Genomic DNA, 26,881 nt, shown 5'->3' with positions numbered 1-26,881 from the left:
CGCAAGCGGCGGCGGCGGCTTCTGGCCAAGCCGTCGAACGAAGACGGCGATCACCGCATCGTCGCCACGTGGCGCTTTCAAACGAGCTTCTGGTGCCGTCTGGAACGCTCCTTCCTTGCGACATTAGGAAGCCACTGGGAGTTGTGGCACTTTTAAATCATCATCTAGATTGGCAAACTAATTTCTTTAGAAATTCTTGTTGTTGTTTTTAGTTTGCTGTCCTTCCCTCCCCCCTACACCTCCTATTAGCACGGTTGGATACGTACGGTGGTGAGAAAGAAGTTCAACATATTACGTACGAAAAATCAGAATAGACTTTACCCTTTCTGCCAATAAAACAGGAGGTATCTATTTGGTGTTTGAACCAAATAGATACTTATCGCAAGGAATCAAGCACTGCATTAACCACAAACAGTACTTGTGGTGAATATGCAAACAAACGTGCTCTGATAATGCATGGGCGTTATCTTTGAAACTGATTGGCCTACACCAGAGACGGCAGCCTTCTGCTGTCTCTGATGTAGTCTCACCACCAGTTTCAGACCAGAGAACGCCAAAAAGTGAACAGCACAAAGAAAATGCACGTGTATTATAGTATGTATAGCTCGGGGTGATCAGCTTTCTCATGGGATACCTTTTGTGCCAGTATCAAAGTATGAAAAATAATAAAAGATGTTGACCCTTTCTGGCAATAAAATAGGAGTTGTGTTAAGATGTTCAAACACCTCCTAAATAATTACCGAACGTCATTTATATGAGTCCTGCTGCCCGACAACACGGCGGGAGGCAGTAGTCGCGTAATAAATAATATATAATGCAGGGGGTAAAGCATGGTCCGCGATAAAGTGCGTGAGATGCATACGCAGGGCCCAACGAAGATTGAGGATGCACGGTGGGTAGCATCTAGAAGCATCCAGCAGCATCCCAATGCCTTGTTGTGACTCTAGGTAGTATCCAAAAGCATCCAGCAGCATCCCAATACCTTTATTGTATGACGCTAAACCGAGGCAATCATACGACAGCTTATCCCCACTCACGCGACCGTAGTTCCGTTCGCTCGATTTCGTCATATATCCTATTCGTATCCACCCTATATCGCGGTATAGGGAGAATGGACTGTGCTTTAAAACATCGTAAAACAATTAGGTTAAGCTCACGAACACTGGTTGTCTACTTCCCAGCCAAATGCCCACCACTCCCTGAGCCTCGACTGGTTTTATTGCCCAGCAAACATCTGCGAGCTTCATAGCTCTTCGGATTCCTCCTCTGGTAAAAATACATTATCTGATTCTGGTAATGTCAGGGTCATGTGAAATTTCACCCCGAGTGAAAACTGTCGGGCCGAAACGAATCTCAGTGTCATGGAGAATTCTTCGACCAGGCGATTGATATCTTAGGCCTGGCAAAAACTCCTACGGCGAGTTCGCTAGGCAGCTGGCTGGCTAGTGACAAGTAGGTGCGCATTGCTACGTCGTGTAAATGCAAACTACAAATTGTAAACTCTGATTTCCCTTCAGCCCCAGGTCCGAGGGAAGCCACAGATCAAAGCTTAACCCCCGCACATTAAGTCCCTTCTATGCCTGACGAAGACCTTAGGCCTCGTAAACGTCTTTAAAGGCCTCGGAGAGAGAAATCGGAGGCCCCCCCCCCCCCCGGCAGGAACGCGGGTTCCAGAGGGGGAACATGGGTAACGGGGGGAATGTGGGTTCTGGTGGGAATGTGGGTTCTGGAGGGGGAACGTGGTTGCTGGAGAGGGAACGTGGGTTCTGGAGGAGGAATGTGGGTTTTGATGGAGGAAGGTGGGTTCTGGTGGGAACGTGGGTTCTGGAGTAGGAACGTGGGTTCTGGAGGGGGAACGTGGGTTCCGGAGGGAGAACGTGGGTTCCGGAGGGGCAACGTGGGTTCTGGAGGAGGAACGTGGGTACCGGGGGGGAACGTGGGTTCTGGTGGGAACCTGGGTTCTGGTGAGAACGTGGGTTCTTGGGGGGAACGTGAGTTCTGTTGGGGCAACGTGGGTTCTGGTGGGAACGTCGGTTCTAGTGGCAACGTGGGTTCTTGGGGGGATCGTTGGTTCTGGTGGGGGAACGTAGGTTTCTAGTGGCAACGTGGGTTCTGGAGGGGGAACGTGGGTTCTTGGGGGGTTCGTAGGTTCTGCTGGGAACGTGGGTTCTGGTGGGAACGTGGGTAACAACCAGCCCCCCCCTCCCCCCAGGCGCTGCCGCCACCACCGCCGCGCTATCACTGCCCCCCGCACGCGTTCACGTGCAGGCGGAGCACCCCGCGGCTGTGCAGCCTCAGCAGCTCCGCGAACTCGCTGGGCATGTAGTGCCCCGACTTGGGCTGCTGGTTGTCATAGTAGTGGTGGGGCAGCCGGCGGCCCAGCGGTCGGTCAACAGGGGCGGCCGTGAGGGGCACGGCGGCCTGCGCCCGCTTTTTCCTCTTCCTGCTCTTCTTTGGCTTCCTCCTTCTCTCGTCCTCCTTCACCTGCACCGGGGTGGGCAGGTCGTACACGAACGGCCAGAAGCCATAGACGTGCACCTCGTTGCACAGATCCATGGCCACGCTTGTCTGGGGGGGGAAGGGTGTGGGAGTGAGGAGGGGGGAGATAGGGGAGGGTGGGAGATGTTTTGGGAGACACGGGGATAATTTTATGGGAGTGTATACATGCTATTTAAACTATTTAACCATTTTTAGCTGCTAACATAAATACGAATGTATAATGTGCATTACATCCGAGGATCCCAATGCGTAAGGAATCACTGAGATGCTACGTAGCTCTTCTTTCAGAAGCCACTTGGCTATCATGAATGATATCTCAATGAAGTGGTTTATTATTACTCTTTGCATATTTTGGTAAAGTCACGTAAGTATAAAATTAATTAAATCACGCCGTTTCGGGTGCAACAAGGACTGAATCCAAATGTACTAACTTTGGTAAGGCACTGCCTTACCAACACATACTTCACCTGGAATGGTATATTCTACAAACAAAATTAAGGTACCCCAATGGGTTCTCCCTTATCGACAGTGGTAGCGAATGTTTTCATTGACAAATTTGAGACTGATGCCATCCAGACATCCACCCTATGTCCTTCCTTGTGGAAGAGATATGTGGATGACACGTTCATCATCTGGCCACATGGCCTGCCAGCACTTAACCCATTTCTCAACCACGTCAATTCCATATACCCGTATTTTAAATTCCCCATGGAAGTGTAAAATGATGGCAAGCTACCATTCCTGGATGTTTTGATCGAGAAGATACCTGATGGCTCGTTGGGACATTCGGTCTACAGGAAAGCCACCCACACGGATGCCTATCTAAAGCCTGACTCCCACCACCATCCAGCCCAGAAGAATTCCCTCATCAAAACACTACACCATAGGGCCCGTTGCATCTCCGACCAGCACCACCTAGCCAGTGAGTTGGAGCACGTACACCAAGCCCTCAGGATGAATGGAAACAACCTTGAGGATGAACGGAAACAACCTTCTGAGGATCCATCCAAAACCATCACTTTACCGTACATATCAGGGGTTACCAAAAAGATTTCCAAAATCTTAAACAAACACAAGATCCAGGTTCGTTTCAACACAGCACACAAACTGAGTTGTGGTTGCGGCAGCAGTTACATTGGGGAAACGAAACCAAATGTCTCGGACTGCATTCGTGAACACAAGGCAGATCTGGAAAACGGTAGGACCAATACCTCTGCCGTTTCCGATAATTGTTTTAACGCTGTGGGCTCACACGAAATTGATTTTTCCAAGACAGAGGTACTCTGCAAGCCTACCAGCTACCTTCAGAGATTTGTTCATGAAGCCATCCAGATATATAAACACAGACACAACTTCAACCGAGAGGATGGGTACAAACTGAGCAATCATTGGTAGGACGTTATTAACCAAATAAAGTCTTAACTGACTGTGATGTTTCCATCCTACCTGCCTATGTCAGCTGTTATTTCCGACTCTCTGTGTGTCTCTCTCTATGCCTCTCTCTTAGATCTCTCATGCTCACATGTCCTTTGCATTGCACTCTCATGCCTTTGGATTGCACTCTCATGCTCACATGTCCTTTGGATTGCACTCTCATACTCACATGCCCTTTGGATTGCACCCGTTGGGTTGCACTCATGCCTTTGGATTGCACCACTCTTCGATTTCATATTAACATGCTAATTTCTCACATTAACACAGCCACTTCTGTGTCCTCGTCGAGTTGGCCGCTCTCCTATCTTACAGTTGCATGATCAGGAGGCCGCTCTCCTATCTTACAGTTACATGCTCATTTCTCACATTAACATCACTGGCCCCGGCCACTTCTTTATGACCCTTGGGCTACACCCATTTCAAACCTTTTTAAACAGTCTGCCTCAGCAGCAGACCATGCTTTCCCAACTGATGACGGACGCTTGTGTTGCGCCCGAAACTTCGTGATTTATTTTATTTTATACCTACGTGACTTTACCGAAAGAACCAAAGAGTATGGATTCCTACAGTCACGAAAGCTTCAAATCAAGATTGGCTTATTATTATCATCATCATCATCGTCTGGAACTTTACATCAGCAGCCAAATGTTATTAACGTGTGTTGTTGATTTTGAATGTGGGGGGGAAAAACCAGAGGACCCTGAAAAAAAATCAACGCTACCGCGGAGAGGGAGAGAGAAAGGCACGTAAATTCCGATTATACATCTAGCCACCGTAGCGGTGGACTCATAAAGAAATGCTCAGACTTACTTAGGAGGGAAGATGCAAGGGGAAGTTGGGAGACACTGGGAGACACAAGGATACACGGAGAGACATAGGGAGACATGGGGAGACACGGGGAGACACAGGCTGCTCCCTCTGCATCTGCCAGAGCTGCACCTTGACTAAAAACCAGTTGATCTTATCTCTTGATTTGTGCTTCAGTATTAACCACTATCTGATTGTGCTACCACGACACCGTGCCGTTTTGGCCTGTGGTCGATATTTTGGTACGTGTGTTGATTTTATATGTGGCACACTAGGAATTGACCACTCTTTTAGTTATTTCCTCGTGCAGCAATGGATTAAAGTGTGGTTTTGTGAACGTCCCTTATGTCCTGTGCAGTACATCAATGCTCGTGTGGACACCAGCATGCGATACTGAGTCGGGCCTATAGGTGGCTGACAGGGTTATTGAGTAACCGGACCTGTCCACCAGTCACGTGGTTAATGGCGACTTGCTGTGTTTGTGACACACGTGCTGTTGCATTTTACAGGAAAAGGACCCAAATTTGTTTTTTTACAGTACGTATAGAGTACATATACAGTACAGATAATGGGTGTAAGATACTAATATAAGTGGATGGTATAGATAGACATACAGCTTAGGTTTAAAGTAATATTCGAATAGTGAAGTGTTAAGGTTATGATTAAAGACAAAGATGGTTTATCAGTAGTGGAATTGGGTTTAAGGGAAACTGTTGTTGAGTAACCTGACCTGTACAACAGTCACGTGGTTAATGGCGACTCGGTTGAGAATTTCTGTATGACACACGTGCTGTTGCATTTTATAGATTATCACAATTAATGTGTTAGCCCTCGATTTGGAGCACCTGCCCACGTCCTTAATTTCGGGTGTGCAACATGTAGGTAGGAGGACTACCTTCGTTTAATTTATACCATAACGTATTGCGATGCCCTCTCCAATTGGGGCGAGCTTTTACTCAAAAAATTAATTAAATTAATGAAACAAAAATGGAAACGTGGGGAGACGCAGGTAGACACTGGGAGACACGAGAGGTAGGGGTGTAGACACGGGGAGACACTGGGAGACACGTGAGGCAGTGGTGTAGACACGGGGAGACACTGGGAGACACGGGGGACAGGGAGGCAGAGGTGTAGACACTGGGAGTCATTGAAAGAAATGGGAGACACTGGGAGACACTGGGAGACACGAGCAGGCAGAGGTGTAGACACTGGGAGACACGGGGAGGCACTGGCAGACACTGGAGACACTGGGAAGCACTAAAAGATACTGGGAGACAGGGTGTAGACACTTTGAGACATGGGGAGACATTGGGAGACGCTGGAGACATGGGGAGACACTGGGAGAGACTGGGAGACACGGAAGACATTGGGAGACACTGGAGACTGTTCCCGTGGTGCATCGTTACCATCATGAGGCCCGAGGTGATGTGCGACTCATTGACGCCACGTTTCATCCAGAAGCGAGAGATGGCCCTCATGTAGGAGGGGTTAAAGAAGGCCACGTGCTGCTGGGACTCAAAGTCTTCCAGGGTAAATATGGCCTGGGGGGGGCGTGGGGGGAGGAAGGGGGACGGGGGTGTGAGGAATCGCTGCCACGTGTGATCCAGAATGGACACGTGGTGCACAGGTGGACACTGGTGGACACGGTGGATGTGAGTGGGCCCGTGGTTACCCTGTACGCAAGCGACGTGAATGCAGACACGGTAAAGGCTGGGATGAGCAGGATGCTGGCTCCGTACGAAGACATCTTCCTGATGAACTTCTTCCTTCTCCCGATCAGGGACTCGAATCTACATACACACACATGGGGTTACACACACACACGGGGTTACACACACATGGGGTTACTCACACACACTCACACGGGGTTACACACACGGGGTTACACATGTATAAATGCACATGGGGTTACAAACAAAAATGCAAAGATCCCCCGTATAGCCTTTACAGACTTTTGGGGCAAGTGCTGTTAGTGAGCACCTATGAAGGCCGGCACGGCACACGAGGGGGTGGGTGGCCAACACCACGGCGGGGCCGTCTTTGTGTTTGTCCCTCTCCCTCTCTGCATCGTGCCACTCATTGACATGCTAATTCCTCTAACCCCTCCCTCTCTCTCCGCCCCCGCCCCCTCTCTCTATTTAAGGCCTCGACACAGAGACGTGGTTTCTCTGTGTGCTTATGTACGTCTCTCTCTCTCTCTATGTATCTCTGTGATATCTGTCTCTACTTATATGTCTGTCTATATGTCTCTGGTTCTGTGTTTTATCTCTCTCAAATTTAGCATTCTCAGGAAGAAAGTAATCAACCAGGTAGGGTGTTGACTGTTATGTTATCCGACTCTCTGTTGTATTACATTACATTTCTAAGTATACTAGATTTGTGTTTCTATTTCATTTATACCTGATGATGATTGCTTGTGTTGCAATCGAAACGTCGTATGCTAGTATTTAATTTATTATTTTCTCTTTATACGTGACTTTACCGAAATAACCAAAGAGTCACACCCAGGTACTCATTTGAGGCCAGGTTGACCTAGGGGAGAAGCCCAGGACCGGTTCAGATAACCGCCACTCCGAGTTGGTGGCGCCACAAGCGTCGCCAGGGTTCGACAGACGTCGTAGTGCAGGGGCGGGGGGCGTGGCCCAGGACGGTCGGCCCCTGATTCGTTCGCCCACCTACCTCCTATTGGACGACTCTGCTCACGGCACAGAGGCCCTTGCAAACAAAGCACAAATCAAATCCCTCCCCCCCACTGACTTCAGTGAGGAGCTCACAAGGAACGTCGTCACATCTAGCCCTCTCTTGAAGGAACGGAAGAGGAGGGAGGATGTCTCCACAAATCCGGCCGTCCCACCTGATGAAGCCGGTTGTAATTGCTTGCGAAACGTCAGACTCAGAGTTGTAAATGTCATGGATTTGCTCTCCAACACACCGGTGCACCTGAACTTGTGACGAATTGGCTGAGTTATGTTCACGTGACACTACAACTGACTTATTGGCTGTGTCGGGTGGTGACGGGTTTAATGACATAACGTTTATATTAACGCAATATAGCCCAAAAAAATAACTATCATGAAAGATAAAGATTCCCCCGTGTGTAGCCTTTGAGGCACGTGCTGTTAGTGAGTCAACAATTGTGAAGGCCGGTGGTGCGGGCACACCGGGCGGGTTGGTTGGGCCTTCAACGCACCTAGGGCCGCCTTTGTCTCCCCAATGGCAACGTTCAGTACACACATGGCACACTGGTGTGCTCACTTGAGGCTGAGTCGACCGAGGCAACACAAACGACAAAGATCCGCCAATGTTGGGGTAAGTGCTGTTCGTGAAGAGGAGAAATTGTACACTGGCTGGGTGAGTTGGGTTGAGCCAGCACCACGGCCGGGGCCGCCTTTGTCTCCCCAGTTGGCGTCGTTTTCTGCACACTTGAGGCTGAGTCGACCATCGGCACGCGGCCATGCGCACTCGCTCGCTCGCTCACTGATTGATGAAGATGCTCGGGTTGGAGGTGACGATGTCCGTTTTGCTTCCCACGTCGTCCTGGAAGTCGCCCCCCACGGGAGGGATGTTGCATCTGGTGGACAGTGAAGGGGGTGAGCCACAACCCTGCCCGCACGTCGAGAGTTCAACCCTGCCCACACGTCGAGAGTTCAACCCTGCCCACACGTCTAGAGTTCAATCCTGCCCACACGTCTAGAGGTCAATCGTGCTCACATGTCTAGAGTTCAACCCTGCCCACATTTATAGACACACTCACTCTCACACTCCCTCTCTCTCACTCTCCCTCACTCTCTCCCTCCCTCCCCACTCTCCCTCCCCTCTCACCGGATCACGAAGTCCGCTGCGTCGATCTGGGAGCCACAGGAGCTGTTGGCGAGGATCCCTCCGTTCCCCACGACAGCACAGCGAGGGTAGCGCCCACTCCGCTCGGGGAACTCCTACGGCCACATCACCATCATCAGCCACCATCATCATCAGCAGCCATCATCAGCCATCATCAGCGGAAGCAGTCATCATCATTAGCCACCATCATCAGTGATCACTCGTCATCATCATCATCGTGATCAGCCATGCTGTAGGTTGGTAGCTGGCGTAGCCATGGGTGGAGATGGCACTGGGAGAGGGGTATCGGTTGGAGACCCATTGGCCATCTCGCTTCCCCGACGACCGTTGAACGACATTCGTGACAGACAGGCGTCTTCTGCAAAGAAGCTACTACCTAGCAGCTCAGTTGGGCCTTCCTGTACCCGGTAACAATTAAAACACAGTCTAGTTTTAGTTTATTAATTTAGTTTTACATGATTTTAATACCGTTGCTGTACTTTGCACACCAATCAGTGTTTTGTATTGTTGGTTGTTATTCTTAGGTTTTTTCGGTAAAGTCACGTAAGAATTTTTTACCTACGTGACTTTACCGAAAAAACCTAAGAATATGAATCCTTGCAGCCACGAAAGCTTCAAATCTAGAATTGTTGGTTGTTGTAATTTTCTAACCCATCCCTACTGGACATCAGTGGCGAGATGTTAACTACCTCGCCTGGTGTACAGGAGTTCGTGGGTTCGATCCCAATCCTGACGCCTGCTGCTGTATATTTCGAGTTTGCGTGTCTATCTCCCTGTGGTCGCGGGGATTTTTTTCCAGATCCACCGGTTTTTCCCTCCACATTTAGAAACGTGCGTTTAGAGTATTTGGCTGAAATAAATTTCCACGTGGTGATGATGATCAGCCCACTTCGGTGAGTTATCAATTGTGATAGCCAGGTCGCTCCTGAAAAGGAACATTGTAGCAGCTCACTGGGGCCTTACACCAGTTAACAAAAAACAAAATAGGTTTAATCTTCATTTGAAGCTTTCGTGACTTTACCAAAAAAACGAAAGAGTATGGAATAGGTTGAGTTTGTCAAAAAGGGCTTCAAAGCTCATCGGATTTTACCAAGATAAATAAAACATTCTGATGTGGCTCAACCGAAAAACAAAACACGAATCCTTATATTCGATTACTGTCCTGCCTGCCCCGTAGTCTCACGAGGAGCGGTGGTGCAGTGGTTAGCGTGCTACGAACCCGGCGACCCGAGTTTGATTCCCGCTCACGGCCACCAACACCGGTGATGATTATTTGAACCCGTCGTGGGCCTCCCCTAGGTCGACTCAGCCTAAGTGCCTGGTGCGGTGTGTTAACATCGTAAACTGGGGAGACAAAGGCGGTCGGGCGTGGTTGCTGGCCACCCACCCCCTCGTGTACCGCTCCGGCCTTCATAGGTGCTTGCTAACAGCACTTGCCCCTACAATCTGTTAAGGCTATATGGGGGATTTTTGTCACTGTCTTTGTGTGTCACTGTGTGTGTCTCTGTGTGTGTGGTAGGCGCGCGATAGCACTCCCTTTCCCCACCCCACCACTCCCAGGGTCGCACCTTGAGGAAGAGATTCGTGACTTTGGCGTCCACCACGAGCGTCTTCCTCCTCTGGTTGAAGACGATGCTTGTGTTGATGGGCGAGTTTCGTTGCGTTATCACCACCTGGCTCGCTCCTCCCGTTGCATTCGCGTGAGTCGACCTGAGACCAGAGCGATGGAGATGCAGAGAGAGACATCAGAGAAAGACATCGGAGAGAGACATCAGAGAGAGGTGGAGACAGACAGAGAAAGAGACAGAAAGAGACAAAGAGAGAGGCAGACAGAGACATTAGAGAGAGAGAGGCAGAGAGAAAGACAGAGAAAGAGAGACAGAGAGAAAGAGAGACAGAGATAGATATACAGAGAGACATTGAAATAGAAAGAGGGAGACGGAGAGAGAGACAGAGAGAGAAACGGAGGGAGAGAGACTTTTGACTTTTAAAAAACTTTTATTGCCGCCAGCAGAAACAGCACTGGAGGCGATTTCGATATGAAATACACAGTCACCAGCAAACAAATTAAAATAAACGCTACAAATCCACGCGCCGTGGCGCTAAAAGCACCGCGCACAACACGAAAGAAAAGTCACGTGGTGGTGGTGGTGGTCATTGCGCACGCCACGTTGACGAGCGAGCGCTTCAGAAGGTGAACATGAGGGTGCCGCCCACGCTGGTACAGAGGGCTTTTCCAGCTCCCCAGCGTTCGAAGAAGACGTGCACATCACCGACATGTGTGTGGTATGCGTGCTCCAGCCGGAGCCGTGCCTTAATTAGGCCTCTAAACATAGAGAGAGATCTAGAGAGTGGGTGATGCAGAGAGAGATAAATACAGAGTTACATTGACAGGGAAACAGAGACAGAGACGGAGAGAGATGGAGACAGAGAGACATGGAGACATGGAGACAGACAGAGCAATGCAGAGAGAGATGCAGAGAGACATTGATAAAGAAAAACAGAGACACAGAGAGAGATGGAGACAGCCGGAGAGATGGAGAGACAAGGAGAGAGACACAGTCACTACAGCCAGTCCTGGAGATATATGCCTGTGGTGGTATCGCTGTGAGCTGCGTCTCGTGGTGCGTGCTTTGTTTGTGGGCCCCCTCGTGGAGGCTCCGCGACCTGCAGCTCGCGGCCACGAGAGGGCGACTCCACGCCAGGGAGTGCCACGGGCGAGTGCCGTGACACTGCTCCACGGGAGGTCAAGGGGATTTTTGTTGAAACTTTTTAACAATTTTTTTTTAACTGTACTTTTTAATAAAATGTTTAACAGTTCTTTTTTTCTTCGCAATTTCCTTTTACAATTTTTTTACAGTTTTTGTTAACAATTTTTTGTACGTATATTTTTACGTTCTTTTTTTCTTTTTCATAGTTTTCATCTGTTATTTTACGTAACAAAAAGGTTTTTAAACAGTATTTCTTTACAATTTTTTTTACTATTTTATAAACATTTAAAATAAATTAATGTAAACAGTTTTTCACTTCTTTTTCCAAAATTTGTAAACAGTTTTTTTATTTTATTTACAATTTGATAAAAAAAAAATTGTTTGTTTTACTATGTATCTTTGTCCGTGTGTCTTGTGTCTCACGGGGGAGCGGTTAGCGACCCCGCGTTGTGAACCCGGCGACCCCCTCCCCCCCCCCCAGGGTTCGACTTTCCCCCCCCCCACGCCCACGGCCACTAACATTGCGATCAGCAGAACCGCGAGTATCTTTGCGGGGGATACAAAGGTGGCCGGGCGCCGTGAGGACAGGCCACACCAAAACGCCCACCCACCCTGCCGCTGCCGCCGTCATCGTACGTGCCAAGAGTGAAACGCCTTACCAGAAGGCTTCGATCTCGGTGCGGTTCTCGAGCCAGGGACAATCGCGAACCTTCATAATCTTCTCCACCACCGACTGCTCGTTGAACCTAAGGCAAGAGACAAAGCAGGGTCACCACCACCCCCGCCGCCCGCGACCGCGACACTACCCCAGTCGCTCACCCAGTGAACGATCCGAATGGCGCTCCCCCCGTCGATCACCCGGTGAGCAATTCCAGTGGATCACTCCCCAGTCGCTCACCTGGGGAGTGTGGCAAAGCACTTAACGTTCCACTGCACCGACACCGGGGTCACGGAGGGCCCAGCACGCTGAAGTTGGCCTAAAGCATCCATCGACAACCACCATCCAAACCCCCCCACCCCATTCCGTCCGGATGTTGAACCGATGTGTTCTCACGTCTGTGGCGGAGGGTCATTGGCGGTGCTCATCAAGGTTTTCTGGCACTGAGGGCTCAGTTTGACTTTCGCCTTCGGTCTGGGAAAAGAGGAAACGACGGAGATGGGTTTAACATGTGATAGGCTTTCGCGACCATAATACAGGTTTGTTGGGTTAGGTCGTGTAAAAACAGGGTGCTTCAAAATAATGTTAACAATACCGCAAGAAACGTGCCTCCGGGGCTCTGGAGACCACCTGGAGAAGATTCCAGGCATGCGTTGACAACGATGGCGAACAAGTGGTAGACTCGTTGACTTTTTAACGCTATTTACACACATTTGTTATTATGTTACAGTGTATTATCTGCTTTTTTACATTAAAAACGATAGTCCAATATAAGTGTTAAGACATTTTTGAAGCACCCTGTTTATAAAAGTGTCGTTTAACCCGCCACCACCCAACACAATTAGTAAGGGTTTGTCACGTAAACAAAACATGGAAATTCCTTACTATTGCAGAGACACACAAAGTGGTTTCTACGCTGTTGCGCCAGCCACGCTGAGCGCCGGGAGCCACCATTGGAGGACTGGCGGTCACGTGACCGGGAGCGGGGAGCTCCAGTCGGGATACAGGAGAGGGCGTGGCCGAGGGCGGCGAGAGGCGGCGGCCAGGTGATAAAACGGGGGAGCGCCGAGGGGACTGGGGGCTCGTTTGGGGATCCACTGAAGAGGACTCTGCTCTTCTTGGTTCTTTCGGTAAAGTCACGTAGAAGGGAAATAATAAAATAATAAAAATAAAATATAGTAAAATAATTCTCACGACGTTTCGGCCACAACGCAAGCAGCCGTCCTCAGGTAAAGAACAAGTCTGTCGGAAAGACAGCGTCTGAATGGGCACCACCAGGCTTGGCAGCGTATATTTAAGCTGGGTTGGAGGGGGGAAGGGGCGCCTTGACAAAGGACTCTGCTCGTCGCTACCGCTCCTCGTCGTCATGTAGGTTTAGTCGGGGAAACGTGGGTCCGGAGCAAGTGTGCTACCGACCCGGTGATAGCTAACTCACACACACATAGTGAACAGTCTAGGACAATATAGCCACACTTAACAATAGAACCCAGTGATCAGTGAATTGTTTATTTAACGCGTTGCCTCCACAAATATAGTGCGTGCGCCTCAGTACTTACACACACTACAGTAGTATAGCACACCGGTGTGTTGGAGAGCAAAGCCACAACCAGAGATTGGTTACAGATCTGGCATCAATCACTGGGCTCACTCCACCCGCCTGCCGACGATCGCCAATAAATGAAAGACAAAGATCCCCCATAGAGAGACCCACATAGAGACTCATAGACCCAGACAGAGCCCACAGAGAGACCCACACAGAAACCCACATAGAGACCCATAGGCTCACACAGATGCGCGCAACCACACACACACCCGCAACAGCAACAACTGCAATTCGCCACTAAGTGGCGGTGATGTCACCACAACGCTTGTGCCAGGCTATGTGCACGTTGAGGCCACCGGAAGTGTCGAACGCCCACTGACAGAAGGTCACGGGGGCAGACCCAGGTGCCACGGGTCGAGTGACTGGGATGACTGGTTGATGCACTACTTGTGCCCCCTACTGCGCCAACTTGCACCTGTGGTGATTGTTACATTGGGGAAACGAAACGTCATGTCTCGGACCATGTTCGCGAGCACAAGGCAGATCTGAAACACGGTTAGAACTAATACCTCCGCCGTGGCTGACCATTGCTATAATGCTGTAGTTAATATCTCATAGTCACCGCAGCACCCCCGAACCTTGCCTCGAGGGAGAGGGGGGGAATCTCTAATCATCATCACGGTGGCTAGGAGATGTTAACTACCTCGCCTGGTGCACAGGATGCCGTGGGCTCGATCCCAACCCTGATGCCTGCTGCTGTATATTTGGAGTTGGCGTGTCTCTCTTTCTCTTTCCCCGTGATCGCGTGGATTTGTTCTCCGGGTCCTTCGTTTTCTTTTTTCCACTTCCGCATTCAGAATGAACATCACGCGTTTAGAGTATTTGGCTGCTATAAATGTGCACATCATGATGATGTTGATAAGCCACGTTGTTGAGTCATCATTTGTGAAAGCCAGGTCGCGGCTAAGAGAAAAGCTACACAGCTCTCCAAAGAGTATCTATAAAAGTGCGACATATCAGCTCAGTTGGACCTTTACGTGGGACAATGAAAAAGATAAAATCTACAGGTGGGGTGTGGAGGGGGGTTTTAAAATAACGTAAAGCCACTGACGCAACCATCACCCACAACCCACCCACCACCCACCTACCAATCGACCCACCTACCAACCCACTCACCACCCACCACCCACCTACCAATCCACCCACCCATCACCCACCACCCACCCACCACCCACCTACCACCCCACCACCTACCACCCAACACACCTACCACCCACCCAACAACCTACCCACCCAACAACCTACCCACCCACCCACCACCCACCCACCACCCACCAAGCATCTACCACCCAACTACCACCCACCCACCCATCTACCACCCACCACCCACCACCCACCACCCACCCACCAACCAACCCATAAAAAACAAACCAAACAACCCACCCGCTTACCAACCGACCAACCACCAACCCTCCCACCACCCACCCACCAATACCCGTCATTTTCCACTAAGTGCGAGTGACGTCACCACGGCGCCTGTACCAGGCCAGGTGCACTTTGAGGCGACATGAAGTGTCGAAGTCTCGTTGACCGGAGGAGGTCTCGGGACAGACCCAGCAGGTGCCATGGGTTGATTGACCGAGATGAGCGGTAGATGCACACCAGCTGTACCGCCTATTGTGCCAACTTGCTGCATTTTAGCTGCTCGGCGCTCCGCTCGTTGTTGTGAGCGTCGCTCCTTCGCCCTCCGTTGTTGCTGGAGGGCCACTGACTTGAACTGCCCAGTCCCAGCATCCTTCACGAGCCTCCTCCACAAAGGCCGATCCTGACACCGCTGGTACCAGTCGTCGGCAAGTCCACTCAGTTCCACATCCTCCCATACCACATCAGTCCATCTCTTCTCTAGCCCATGTCGTGCCCGTTAAAGCCCCTCTATGTGGCCAAACAGAATCTGCTTGGGCTGTTGGGCATGCGGTGGCTGAGCATGCGGGCTACATGACCCAGCCCACGCAGCCTTGCCTGCCGGAGGAGCTCACTGATGGCAATGTGATAATTGGTTTTTTACCCTTCTATCTGGCAACAAAACTGACACCTTTTTTACAAGGAGTCATGTTTACATAGACCACAATATCTACAGTCATAATGCAAACAAAAAACATAACTCTGATAATGTGCACTGTCCTTGAAGTTGATTGGTCCACACCCGAAACAGCTTTCCTTAGAGCCTAGTCTCACATGGGCTACACCGCTCGCTGGTAGCATGATGACGACGATGGAAACCACGCAGGAGATCTTCCATGTGGCCAGACGACAGAGAGAGATGTCGGCGAGCAGCGATGCAACCAGGACCCCACACACGAGCCCTGAGCCCCGGGTTCACTCCCCCTTATATCCCCCCAGGCGTGGCTAGGCCCTGCCTCTGGCCACGCCCTCTCGTGGAACCTTCGAGCAGGTTCCCGGAGTATCTCGGCTAACCCCACCTGTTACCTTTGCCCCAGATCCACCGCCTTCTCTGATTGGTTGGTACTTAACAGTGCCCGTACCCGTGATTCCCCTTCCGGCCAGCAGGTTGCACCCTGTCATTACAATATGAGGGGGGGGGGGTTTGGTACCTAATAAACGTTTTCTTTTACCAGGTAAGGCCCCCACTGTTATGGTTACTTTTCATAAGCGACCTGGCTATCGTAAATTATAGCTTCAACGAAGTAGAAGTATCATAATCACCATAGTACGAAAATGTATAGCAGCAGCCAAATATTCTGAATGCATGATGTCAATTCTAAATTGGGAGAAAAAAAAACGGAGGACCCGGATAAAAATCCACGCGACCACTGAGAGAGAGAGAGAGAGACACGCAAACTCCAAATATACAGCAGGTGCGAGGGTCGAAATTGAACCCACGGCCATCCGGTATACCATGTGAGGTAGTTAACATCTCCTAGCGACCGTGATGATGAAGATGATGAGAGAGACACGCAAACTCCAAATATACAGCAGGTGGCAGGGTTGGAATCGAACCCACAAACATCCTGTATACCAGGCGAGGTAGTTAACATCTACTAGCCACCGTGATGGTGATGAGAGAGAGACACACAAACTCCAAATATACAGCAGCAGGCGTCAGGGTCGGGATGGAACCCACGACCTTCTGTATAGCAGGTGAGGTAGTTCACATCTCGTAGCCACCGTGATGATGATGAGAGACACTCAAACTCCAAATATAGCAGACGCCAGGGTCGCGATCGAATCCACGACCTCCTGCATACCAGGCAAGGGAGTTAAGCCACCGTGGATTGGGGAAATGGTGGGAGTTACCCACGTGTTTAACCCCACCGCGGCTACGCGACCTGTCGATTGCAAACGAACTGGTGGTGATGAAATCCGTGAACACTGCTGGGTGGACTGAGTTGGGGGCTGCGGTGGAGGTGGTGGTGAAGATTTAACCTGCTTGGAATGCTCCTTCAGTTGGGTTGGCGAATTGGGTCCTGGGTCTTGTCCCAGGGTCTAGGTGTGTCTCTCCCACTCAGGGAAATTCATAAATGGCCATGTCGGAGACATGAAGCTAGCATAGCTGAGATCTTGAGGGTTTGAGCCCTGGGTCTGGGTGTCTCTCTCTCATACACGATTCATAATGTCCATGTCGGAGACTCTGAACCAGCACAGCTGAAATCATGGGAGTTGAACCCAGGGTCTGGGTGTCTCTCCTTCTCTCTCTCTCACACACAAACAGGGGGTTTATGATGGGCGTGTGGGAGACACCAGTAATTAAATTCGGAATTTTAAAAGTGCTCCCGTAAAACGTCGCTGGCGCGCGTGTGTGTATGTGCATGTGTTGAGGAAGTACTGAAGGCGATCCAGAGTCTGGAACCAGAAAAGGCACCGGGCAGAGATGATCTCCCAAGCGAAATGCTGAGGGAGGGTTGCGTTTGTGCACAGACTGCCCTACATGACGTCATAACAACAGTCTGAACAACTGGACGGGTTCCGCAGGACTAGAAGGATGCCCTGGTGGTCCCCCTCTTTAAGAAGGGGGACCGCACAGACTGTAACAGCTACAGAAGCATCTCACTCCTCAGTGTGCCGGAAAAGGTCCTGGCAAGGATTATTCAACATCGCCTTGCTAGGCACGCTGAGGAGAGGCTTGCGGAGCCCCAATGCGGTTTCAGGAAAAGCCGGTCCTGCACAGATGCCATATTTTCTGTCCGTCTGCCACAGCAGAGGTATCGGGAATTCCAACAAGACCTACATCTCTGCTTTATTGACCTGGCCTATGATACCATCAGACGGCCTGGGCTCTGGGTTGTTCTTCATGCCGGGAATCAGAGCCTTTCCCTGTACACCTTGGGGTGCGACAGGGATGTCCTCTGGCTCCCACATTATTTAACATCTATTTTGACTACGTAGTTCGTGAAGCCTTCAATAGCTGTACCGGGGGATTTTCCATTTGGTACAGATATAATGGGAGGATGATCGATGCCCGGGTGCGGTCAAGGGATGGCTCCCTATTGGTCAACTACGTTATGTATGCCGATGATTTGGTAATAGCTGCTCATTCAGAGGAGGAGTTGGAGACGCTGCTGCTGAAACTGGAGCGTGCCACTAAGAGGCGGGGCCTTACCATGAGCCGCACCAAAACTAAGCACCTGCCTGGGTATTTTGTCCCATTGGATACTCGACCCCTACAACTCCCAAACGGTGATGGAGCAGTTGTGAAAAAAGTGGACAGTTTCACCTACCTGGGCTGTGTGCTCATGACCGGCTCCGGTTTAACAGCAGAGGTCTCACTCCGAATCAGTCGAGCGGCAATATCTTTTCATCGGTTGCATAACGCTGTGTGGAAACTACCTGGTCTGTCGCTCCGCAAGATGCTTCAGGTCTTCTCGGCCACGGTCATTCCCCCCCCCCCCCCTTGTCTATGCTTGCGAAACATGGTGCATCTTCGCCAGTTAGAAACATTTAGGCTGGCCTGCCTACGATCCATTCTGGGTTTATCCAGGCTGGATTGTGTGAGGAGCTTACAAATCCTTGAATAAATCTAGGCAAAGTCCCATCGGTGAGCTCCTCCGGCAGGCAAGGCTGCGTTGGCTGGGTCACGTAGCCCACATACCCAGCCACCGCATGCCTAAACAGCTTTTGTTCGGCCGGATAAAAGGGGCTAAACGGGCGCGGAACGGGCTAGAGAAGAGATGGAGTTATGTGGTGCAGGAGGAAGTGGAGCTGAGTGGACTTGCCGATGACTGGTACCAGCGGTGTCAATATCAGCCTAAGTGGAGGAGGCTCGTGAAGGACGCTATTGGGCAGTTGGAGGCAGTCGCCCTCCAACAACAATAGAGGGCGGAGGAGCGACGCTCACAACAACGAGCGGAGCGCCGGGTGGCTAAAGCACAGCAAGTTGGCACAGTAGGGGGCACAGGTGGTGCATCAGCCAGTCATCTCGGTCATCTCAGTCAGTCGACCTGTGGCACCTTGGTCTGCCCCGTGACCTCCTGCCAGCGGGCTTTCGACACTTCACGTGGCCTCAAGGTGCACATGGCCTGGAACAAGCGTCGTGGTGACGTCACTGTCACTTCGTGGTGAATGGCGGTTGTTGTTGTTGTGTATGTGCGCGCGTGTGTGTGTCTGTGTGTGGGGAGCGGTAGTGTAGTGGTTAGCACGCTGCGCTACGAACCTGGCAACCCGAGTTCGATTCCCGCTCACGGCCAACCCCGGTGACGATTATTTGAACCGGTACTGGGCCCCCCCTGGGTCGACTTAGCCGGAAATGAGTACCTGGTGCGGTGTGTAAAAACATCGCCACTGGGGAGACAAAGGCGGCCGGGCGTGGTGCTGGCCCATCCACCCCCTCGTGTGCCGTTCCGCCCTTCATAGGTTCTCGCTAACAGCACTTGCCCCAAGAGTCCGTTGCAGGCTACACGGGTGGATCTTTGTCTTTTGCTCTGTGGACTCACCCAGCGCTCGGCTGCTCACCATCGACCGCCGTCGCCTCGCCTCGCCTCCTCTCCTGCTGCGAGGTGAGAAACACACGGTGCACTGGGGTCAGCTGCTGAGTGCGGCGGTCGTGGGATTACACAGTCGTCGCCGTCGTCATCATCAACCAGACAGGGTCAATCGATTGTTGGATTGAGGCCTCCTGCCCAAGCTTCCTTCACCTCCATCATCATCAGCCAGCCAGGGTCAATCGATTGTTGGATTGAGGCCTCCTGCCCAAGCTTCCTTCACCTTCATCATCAAACAGCCGGGTGTCAATCCATTTCCTTAAAACTGCATATCCTTTAATTACATTTTCACTTAAAGCTTTCGTGACTTCAGGAATTCATATTCTTTGGTTATTTCGGTAAAGCACACTCACTCACTCGCTCGAACACTCACATACTCACTCACGTGCCCACTCACTCGCCCGCACACTCACTCACGCACTCACTCGCTCGGACACTCACACGCTCACTCACTCGCTCGCACACTCACTTACTTGCTCGAACCCTCACATGCTCACTCACTCGCTCAGGCACTCACACGCTCACTCACTCGCACACTCAATCACTCGCTCGCACACTAACACGCTCACTCACTCACGAACTCACTCACTCGCTCGCTCGCTCGCACACTCACTCACTCATGTACGTGGCCACGTGATTGATTAATCGCAAAACTTGTGGGAAGTGGCTGGGGGTTTGGGAGTGGACATACCTGGTGGTGCTGGAAGACGTCACGTGGCATGTTGGACATCGCTCTGCAATGACAAAGCAAACCAGAGCATCGTTAGTTCCTCTGAGCGGTCCCCCTAAAGCAGCAGCACCCGATGAAGGCCGGCAAACTGTGGCACACGAAGGGGTTCGATCCCAACCCCAGACGCATGCTGCTGTATATATGGAGTCTCTGTGTCTCTCGCTCATCATCATCATCATCACGGTGGCTAGGAGATGTTAACTACCTCACCTGGTATACAGGAGGTCGTGGATTCGATCCCGACCCTGACGCCTGCTGCTGTATATTTGGAGTCTGCGTGTCTCTCGCTCATCATCATCACGGTGGCTAGGAGATGTTAACAACCTCACCTGGTATACAGGAGGTTGTTCATTCGATCCCGACCCTTACGCCTGCTGCTGTATATTTGGAGTCTGCGTGTCTCTCTCTCATCATCATCATCACGGTGGCTTGGAGATGTTAACTACCTCACCTGGTATACAGGAGGTCGTGCATTCGATCTCGACCCTGACGCCTGCTGCTGTATATTTGGAGTTTGCGTGTCTCTCTCTCTCTGTCCCCGTGGTCGCGTGGATTTTTCTCCGGGTTCCTCCCAGGTTTTTCCCCTCCAACATTAAGAATCAACGTCACGTGTTTAGCAAATATTTGGCTGCCGCTATGAATTTCGACACGGCGATGACGACGATGTTAACAAGCCCTGTTTCGTTGGAGATGTCATTCGTTGATAGCCAAGGTCGCTTCTGAAACAAAAGGAGCTATGGAGCCCCTCAGTAGCGAGGCCCTTACACTTTGGTGCATGAAAAAACACATTCCTGCGGAGAGAGCTGGTAGGAACGTTGGGTTGCTCGGTCAATAGCCAGGGTCAACGGCGGCGTGGTGTATTCCGCAAATATGCCCGACTGTGAGGGCGGGCACAAGCCGGCGTGAGTAGGTTAAACGTTGAGTTTTATAAGGGCACCACGGGGTGACCAGCCCCTCCCCACCCAGCCCCACCCCTCCCACCCCCCACCCAGCCCCACCCTCCTCACCCAGCCCCTCCCCACCCAGCCCCTCCCCACCCTCCCCACCCAGCCCCACCCTCCCCACCCAGCCCCTCCCTGCACGACGGACACAATAATCCCCTGTGGGCTGGTGTAACCAGGAGGTTCCTACCAGTAAAAGTTCCTCTTTCTATACCAACCGGGAGGAGAACGGCGCCATCCATGATCCTCTTGGACCGGCACTGCCCGGAATTGGGGAGCGAAGCCACCTCCCAACTCTCGTCGATTCACCGATTGATGGTCCACCACTGGCTCCATTCATTCATTTACTCACTCCAGTCGCTCGCTCCATTCATTCACTCCAGCCACTTGCTGCAGTCATTCACTACAGCCGCTCGTTCACTCGCTCTGTTCTTTCACTCCATTCGCTTGCTCCAATGATTCACTCCAGTGACTCCCTCGCTCGCTCCATTCATTCACTCAATTCACTCGCTCGTGCCATTCATTCACTTCAGTCACTCGCTCGCTCCATTCATTCACTCCAGTGACTCGCTCGCTCCATTCATTCACTCCAGTGACTCGCTTGCTCCATTCATTAAGGGGGGGGGGGGGGGCGAGGGAACCTCCGGGACCCTGCGAGACAGCCCCAGGATTGGTTGGCGGGGCTACAGACCGGCATAGGGGAAATAGCCGGCCATGTGACCCATTTACGTGGGGAGGTAACCCAAGCCCGCGGGCAGGTGACCCAAGTAGACGACAAGGTGACCCAAGTACGCGGGCATATGACCAAGCTGCAGTTTACAGTGGAGACCATCCAGTCCGAGGTGGGGGGACTACGCTCCACGGTAGGGGGACTAGCCGGGCGGGTATTCCAACTAGAGGCAGAGTTTGGGCAGATGCGTTTCGGGGTGGGGTGAAGAGGGACTGGGCAGGGGGCCTCCTACGGAGCCACCACCCATCCCCGGGTGTGTTACCTGAGCGACCGTCGGTTGCATCTCGTGAGAGACTATCCCCAGATCACCCGTGCTAGACACGCGCCAAGGTTAAACGCCAACGCCCCTTAGAGAGTGGACCAACTAGGGTTGCAATCGACGCGGTCCCGACACAAATAGACGATAATAATAATGGTGAGCGAGTGACCTCCACGCAGATGCCGACAACAACACCCAACGACGCGGTGACTGCGGGCGACTGGCTGCGAGAGCTGGTGGCGAAGATCATGGGGGCCACGTCACTGGAGGAAGGGCAGGTAAACGGGCGATGTACCCGGATTCTGTTAGACACGGGGGCAGTAGCCTCGCTCATGAGCGCCGTACACTTCAACATGGTCGAGGTTGACGTGGGCGGCCTACAGGCCCCGGACCGCGCGCTGCACACTGCAAACGGAGCTGGGATGGGACTGCTGGGGAGGGTCACCCTGGAGGTCTGTCTCGGGCACATGGTGTGTGACCAAGAATTCTACGTGTCGAGCGTGTTGTGCCGTGAGTGTATTGCAGGTACCGACCTCCTGGAAAAGTTGGGGCTCAACATACAGCCCCGCCAGCGATGCGCCACCATGGAAGGCAGCAGGGAGCAGATTCCGTTCCTGGGACAAGAAACAAATCACCCCCGCTTCACACCCGTGGCCACTACCCTGGTGTTGGCCGTCACCATCGGGCCTCTCGCAGAGATGCTGGTGCCGGTGGCAACACCCTCCACTGACCCCGTACACCGACCATCGGGTGAGGTAATGCTGACTCCTCACCCGGAGTTTGCGGCACGGTATGGGGTTGTGGGGTGGGGTCAGCCACGCTAGTAAACGCGGACAGGGGCCGACTGTTTATGCGGATATTTAACCCCCACAGTACCCCAGCAATGCTACGATGGTGCACCACGGTAGCCACCATACACCCCCTGCACGCACACCACTCTAACAACTCGGTGTTTGCCCTCTGGGCTGAGGACCCCTGCCGCCCCGAGGACAACCAGGACATGGCCTGGCGAGTCGGTCCGACTCCCAGGGCAGAGGTCGTCCCCCTGTTTGACGCGCTACATGTACCCTGGGCAGATTTACCCAAGGGGGAGGCCGATCAGCTGCGTGGGTTATTGTGGGAGTACGCCGACGTGTTCATTGAGCACGATTCGGATGTGCGCCGGACAGACCTCGTTAAGCACCAAATTGACACAGGTGCCGCCCGACTCAGTGAACTCCCCGCATACCGAGTGGGCGCACCTGAACAGGCCCAGATTAAAGAGGCAGTCGTGGATATGCTCCGTGATGACATAATCCAGCCATCAGTGAGCCCCTGGTCTGCCCCGGTTGTACTGGTGACGAAAAAGGATGGGTCGACCCGGTTTTGTGTTGATTTTCGAAAGTTGAACGCAGTTACCCTTGGCGACACCTTCCCCATTCCCGGCATCGATGACACCTTTGGCAGCCTCGCAGGGGCACGGTATTTGTCCACCCTCGATCTAGCATCCGGGTACTGGCAGGGGGAGATGGCGGAGGAGGATCGGCCAAAGACCGCATTTACCACCCCGATGGGACTGTTCGAGTTCCGAGTACTCCTGTTCCGACTCACTAACGCGCCTGCGACCTTCCAGCTGTTGATGGAGTTGGTGATGCGGGGCTTGCAATGGGAACAGTGCCTAATTTACCTGGATGACGTGATAGTGTTCAGTAGGTCCTTGTCTGAGCACTGGTCCAGGTTACAGGAGGTGTTCCAGCGACTGCGAGCAGCCCATCTCAAGCTCAAGCCGCGAAAGTGTCATATTGCGCAGCGCGAGGTTGGGTACCTCGGACACCGCGTCAGCGAGGCAGGGGTGCGCACCGACCCGGAAAAAGTACGCGCCATAGTGGAATGGCAACGGCTGAGGAACCTGACGGAAATCAGGTCATTTTTGGGGCTAGCCACTTATTATCTTCGATTTGTGAAGGGATTCAGCGAGATTGCACGCCCCCTCACCCAACTCACTCTCCTAAGAACCCCTATCAGTGGACGGAGGCCTGCCAGATGGCCTTCACCACCCTCAAGGACCACCTCACCCATACCCCCACCCTGGCTTTCCCTGACTTTTCCACCGATTTTATTTTGGACACCGACGCCTGCAGTAGTGGGTTGGGCGCGGTGTTGTCACATGTGCAGGATGGGACGGAGCGGATCATCGCATACGCCAGCCAGAGCCTGAGCGGGGCCGAACTGAATTATTGCGTGACCCGTCAGGAACTGTATGCCGTGATTTTCGCGTGTAAGCAGTTCCGGCCGTATTTGTACATCACCACGGTACACACATCTACGGGACAAACTCCGTTCCTAATGATGTTTGGTCATGAGTCTCGCCTACCAGCAGATCTGTTGTTCGGCGTTCCCCCGCCGCAACCGGAGGAAGGGCGCCAGCCCGTGGAGCACCTGATGGGGATCCTGCAAGCGGCCCGTGGCCGGGCCTACCAACAGGGGGAGGCCGCACATCAGCGGCAAGAGCAGGACACCGGCCCCGTGTGGAGCCCCCCTTCTACTCGGTGGCCTCTAAGGTATGGCTGCACACTCCGCACATAGGGGCTGGACAGGTGGGGAAGCTGACCACCTACTGGCGCGGACCCTGGACCATGGTGTGTCAGATCTCCCCCTGGACGGTGCTGATCCAGGGCGGAGAGAGGGGCTGAGAGATGGTGGTCAATGTCCGCTGATTAAAAACATGGAGGGCAGCCCCGGCGAGAGAGACCCCCGCCGTTCGGGTACCCCGAAACCCCGAGATTCCCGCGCCCCCCATACCCAAGGGCTTTGCACCGTATATGGGCCGCACGGGACCCCATCCCCTAGGATGCAACGGCCCGTCCAGGAGGCGGCGGGGACGCCCTGCCCCTGAGTTTGTTCTCCAGCCCGCAGATGCCGGAGGGTGGGAGGAGCCTTTGGAGTGGAGAAGGAGACCGCCGTGGGAGCCTCAGAGAATGGAGCCACCGCCCACGAAACCAGCAACGAGGGCCAGGCGAGTCCCGCGGGCTCCGTGGTGCTACCTGGTGGGGGCGGCCCAGGCGAGGTGCTCCGGTCAACCCAGGACGGGGACGGGCACCTTGGGGGGCTATGTGGTGCCACAGCAATGGAGCAACTCTGCCAGTGCTGCTATCCCTTCGCACCCCCCCCCCCCCACATGAACGCACAAACACCCCCACTAAACACACACATATGCACCCACGTAGGGTTTCATGGGGGGGGTCACCTGGTACAATGGGTTTTTACCCGAGGGGCCCCTAGTGGGGACGTCCCACGGTTTCCCAGTGCCAGGAGATTGGCCGACCCCCCCCCCCCCCCAGGCCAAATTGCATTGCGGCCCCGTGAATTAGCTTACCATTGTATGGACACGACGAGCTCACCGAGCAAACCGCAGTCAGAACACACCCAGCACAGGGAAATAGGGCATTGGGGGGCAAACGCTCAGCGAGCAGCACATACGAGGTGGGAGGGAAATTCCTGCGTGGTTACAGGACGGCCACCCCAATGAAACTGGGGGGAGGACGGGTGCGCAAACAATGGGTGAAGGCGCTCCGGCGGCGCCGCGCCAGGTAGGGGGCGGGGCATCGGTTTAAAATTGAAAGATAGGCACCCGGTTGGCCGGCAGGGGAACACCACATGACCCTGGATTTTTGAATTCGGAGGAGACAAAGGGAGGAGAGGGGAAAACGTTAGTCAGTGCTCTGGCAGCCATTGAGCCACATGGTCGGACTCCCAGCCGCTCACAGTGTCCGAATGACGCGGGCGAGTGCTGCTACAACTCGACCCCAGGCAGAGACCTCTCGGACCCTCGCCACTCCGACTCCCACCGCGTCCGTGCGACACTGTGCGTACGACCGCGAGGTGAGAAGCAGAGTGAGGGTCCACCCAGGGATTGAATAGGAATAGACTGGGCGCTGCTCGCTGAGAATTTTGTATTGGGCCACGCAGGGTTTTTCTTCAGGCGCGCCATTAATAAACTTTAGCACAGAACACCGACGCCGCGTGATTTCTGTGTGTATGGGGAGAGCGTAGGTGTGGTGTGAGTACGTGCGTACATGTGAAACGCGCGTGTATTCAATCATGAACGATCGCTGACGTTTGCGTGCGTGTTTACATAGCACGTTTTACTCAGTGTGTTCACGTAGCGACGATAGCACTCAGCGGTGGAACGCGCAAATATTATCGTTAAATTACAGTTAAATTTCAGTTAGCCTGGCCGTCGTTTTGGCCGCGTGCCCGCGTGCGTGATTGCACAGCGGATTAAAGCCGACCCAACGGGGGGTAGGGAGGGTCGCATACATATTTATACGGCTATTTTTAGCGTGAGCCGTGGTGAGGGGGGGGTGCGCCCACACAGGCACGCGCGAGCACGCAGCCACCTCCGCATTAGTGGTGGTGTAACTGGGGGAGTATGTGGTGTCACTCCAGGCGGTCGGGAGCCAGCCACTAGCCATGTCCGACAGAGAGAACGCGCGGAGGCCGATCACTCGATCGGCGGCAGCCCAGCGAGAAGGGGCGGAGGAGGAGGGGGGAGAGGAGGAGGGGGGTGTTAGCCCCCACAAGTGTGTGGGTGGGTGGATGGCTGGGAATTTTTGGTGGGTGGTGTGTGGGTGGGTGTGTGTGTGGGTGGCTATGTCGGTAGGTGTGTGGTTGGCTAGGTGTGTGTGCGGGTGGCTGGGTGTGTCGATGTGTGTGTGTGTGGGTGGCTATGTGGGTGGGTGTGTGGGTGGCTA

The 26,881-nt window shown here is 52.9% G+C and overlaps 1 protein-coding gene across 1 annotated transcript; it reads right to left on the bottom strand.

Annotated features, from left to right (window-relative positions):
- Positions 1–2,238: 2,238 nt before the first annotated feature.
- Positions 2,239–20,307, bottom strand: LOC144950358 (alpha-2,8-sialyltransferase 8E-like). The gene is made up of 10 exons (XM_078880473.1): positions 20,180–20,307; positions 19,441–19,496; positions 12,346–12,423; positions 11,951–12,037; positions 10,149–10,290; positions 8,563–8,675; positions 8,219–8,311; positions 6,413–6,530; positions 6,147–6,281; positions 2,239–2,568 (listed from the first exon to the last, which is right to left on the bottom strand). Exons 1-10 carry the CDS (start codon positions 20,216–20,218, stop codon positions 2,239–2,241), a joined length of 1,191 nt encoding a protein of 396 aa, XP_078736599.1. The 5' UTR covers positions 20,219–20,307.
- Positions 20,308–26,881: the final 6,574 nt, after the last annotated feature.

This window comes from Lampetra fluviatilis, chromosome 57 (assembly GCF_964198595.1).
Source record: "Lampetra fluviatilis chromosome 57, kcLamFluv1.1, whole genome shotgun sequence".
Taxonomy (NCBI): Eukaryota; Metazoa; Chordata; class Hyperoartia; order Petromyzontiformes; family Petromyzontidae; genus Lampetra; species Lampetra fluviatilis.
Note: the sequence above shows the minus strand (reverse complement) of the source record. Positions and strands in the feature narration are given on the sequence as shown.

What these genes read in the sequence shown, in the direction of transcription:
- LOC144950358 (XM_078880473.1), bottom strand. Translation starts at nt 20,218, where the DNA reads ATGTCCAACATGCCACGTGACGTCTTCCAGCACCACCAG. An exon ending in ACCGAGATCGAAGCCTTCTG is followed by an intron (nt 10,291 to 11,950) that starts GTAAGGCGTTTC and finishes CTCTGGTCTCAG; the next exon opens with GTCGACTCACGCGAATGCAA. An exon ending in GCAGCGGACTTCGTGATCCG is followed by an intron (nt 8,312 to 8,562) that starts GTGAGAGGGGAG and finishes ACTGTCCACCAG; the next exon opens with ATGCAACATCCCTCCCGTGG.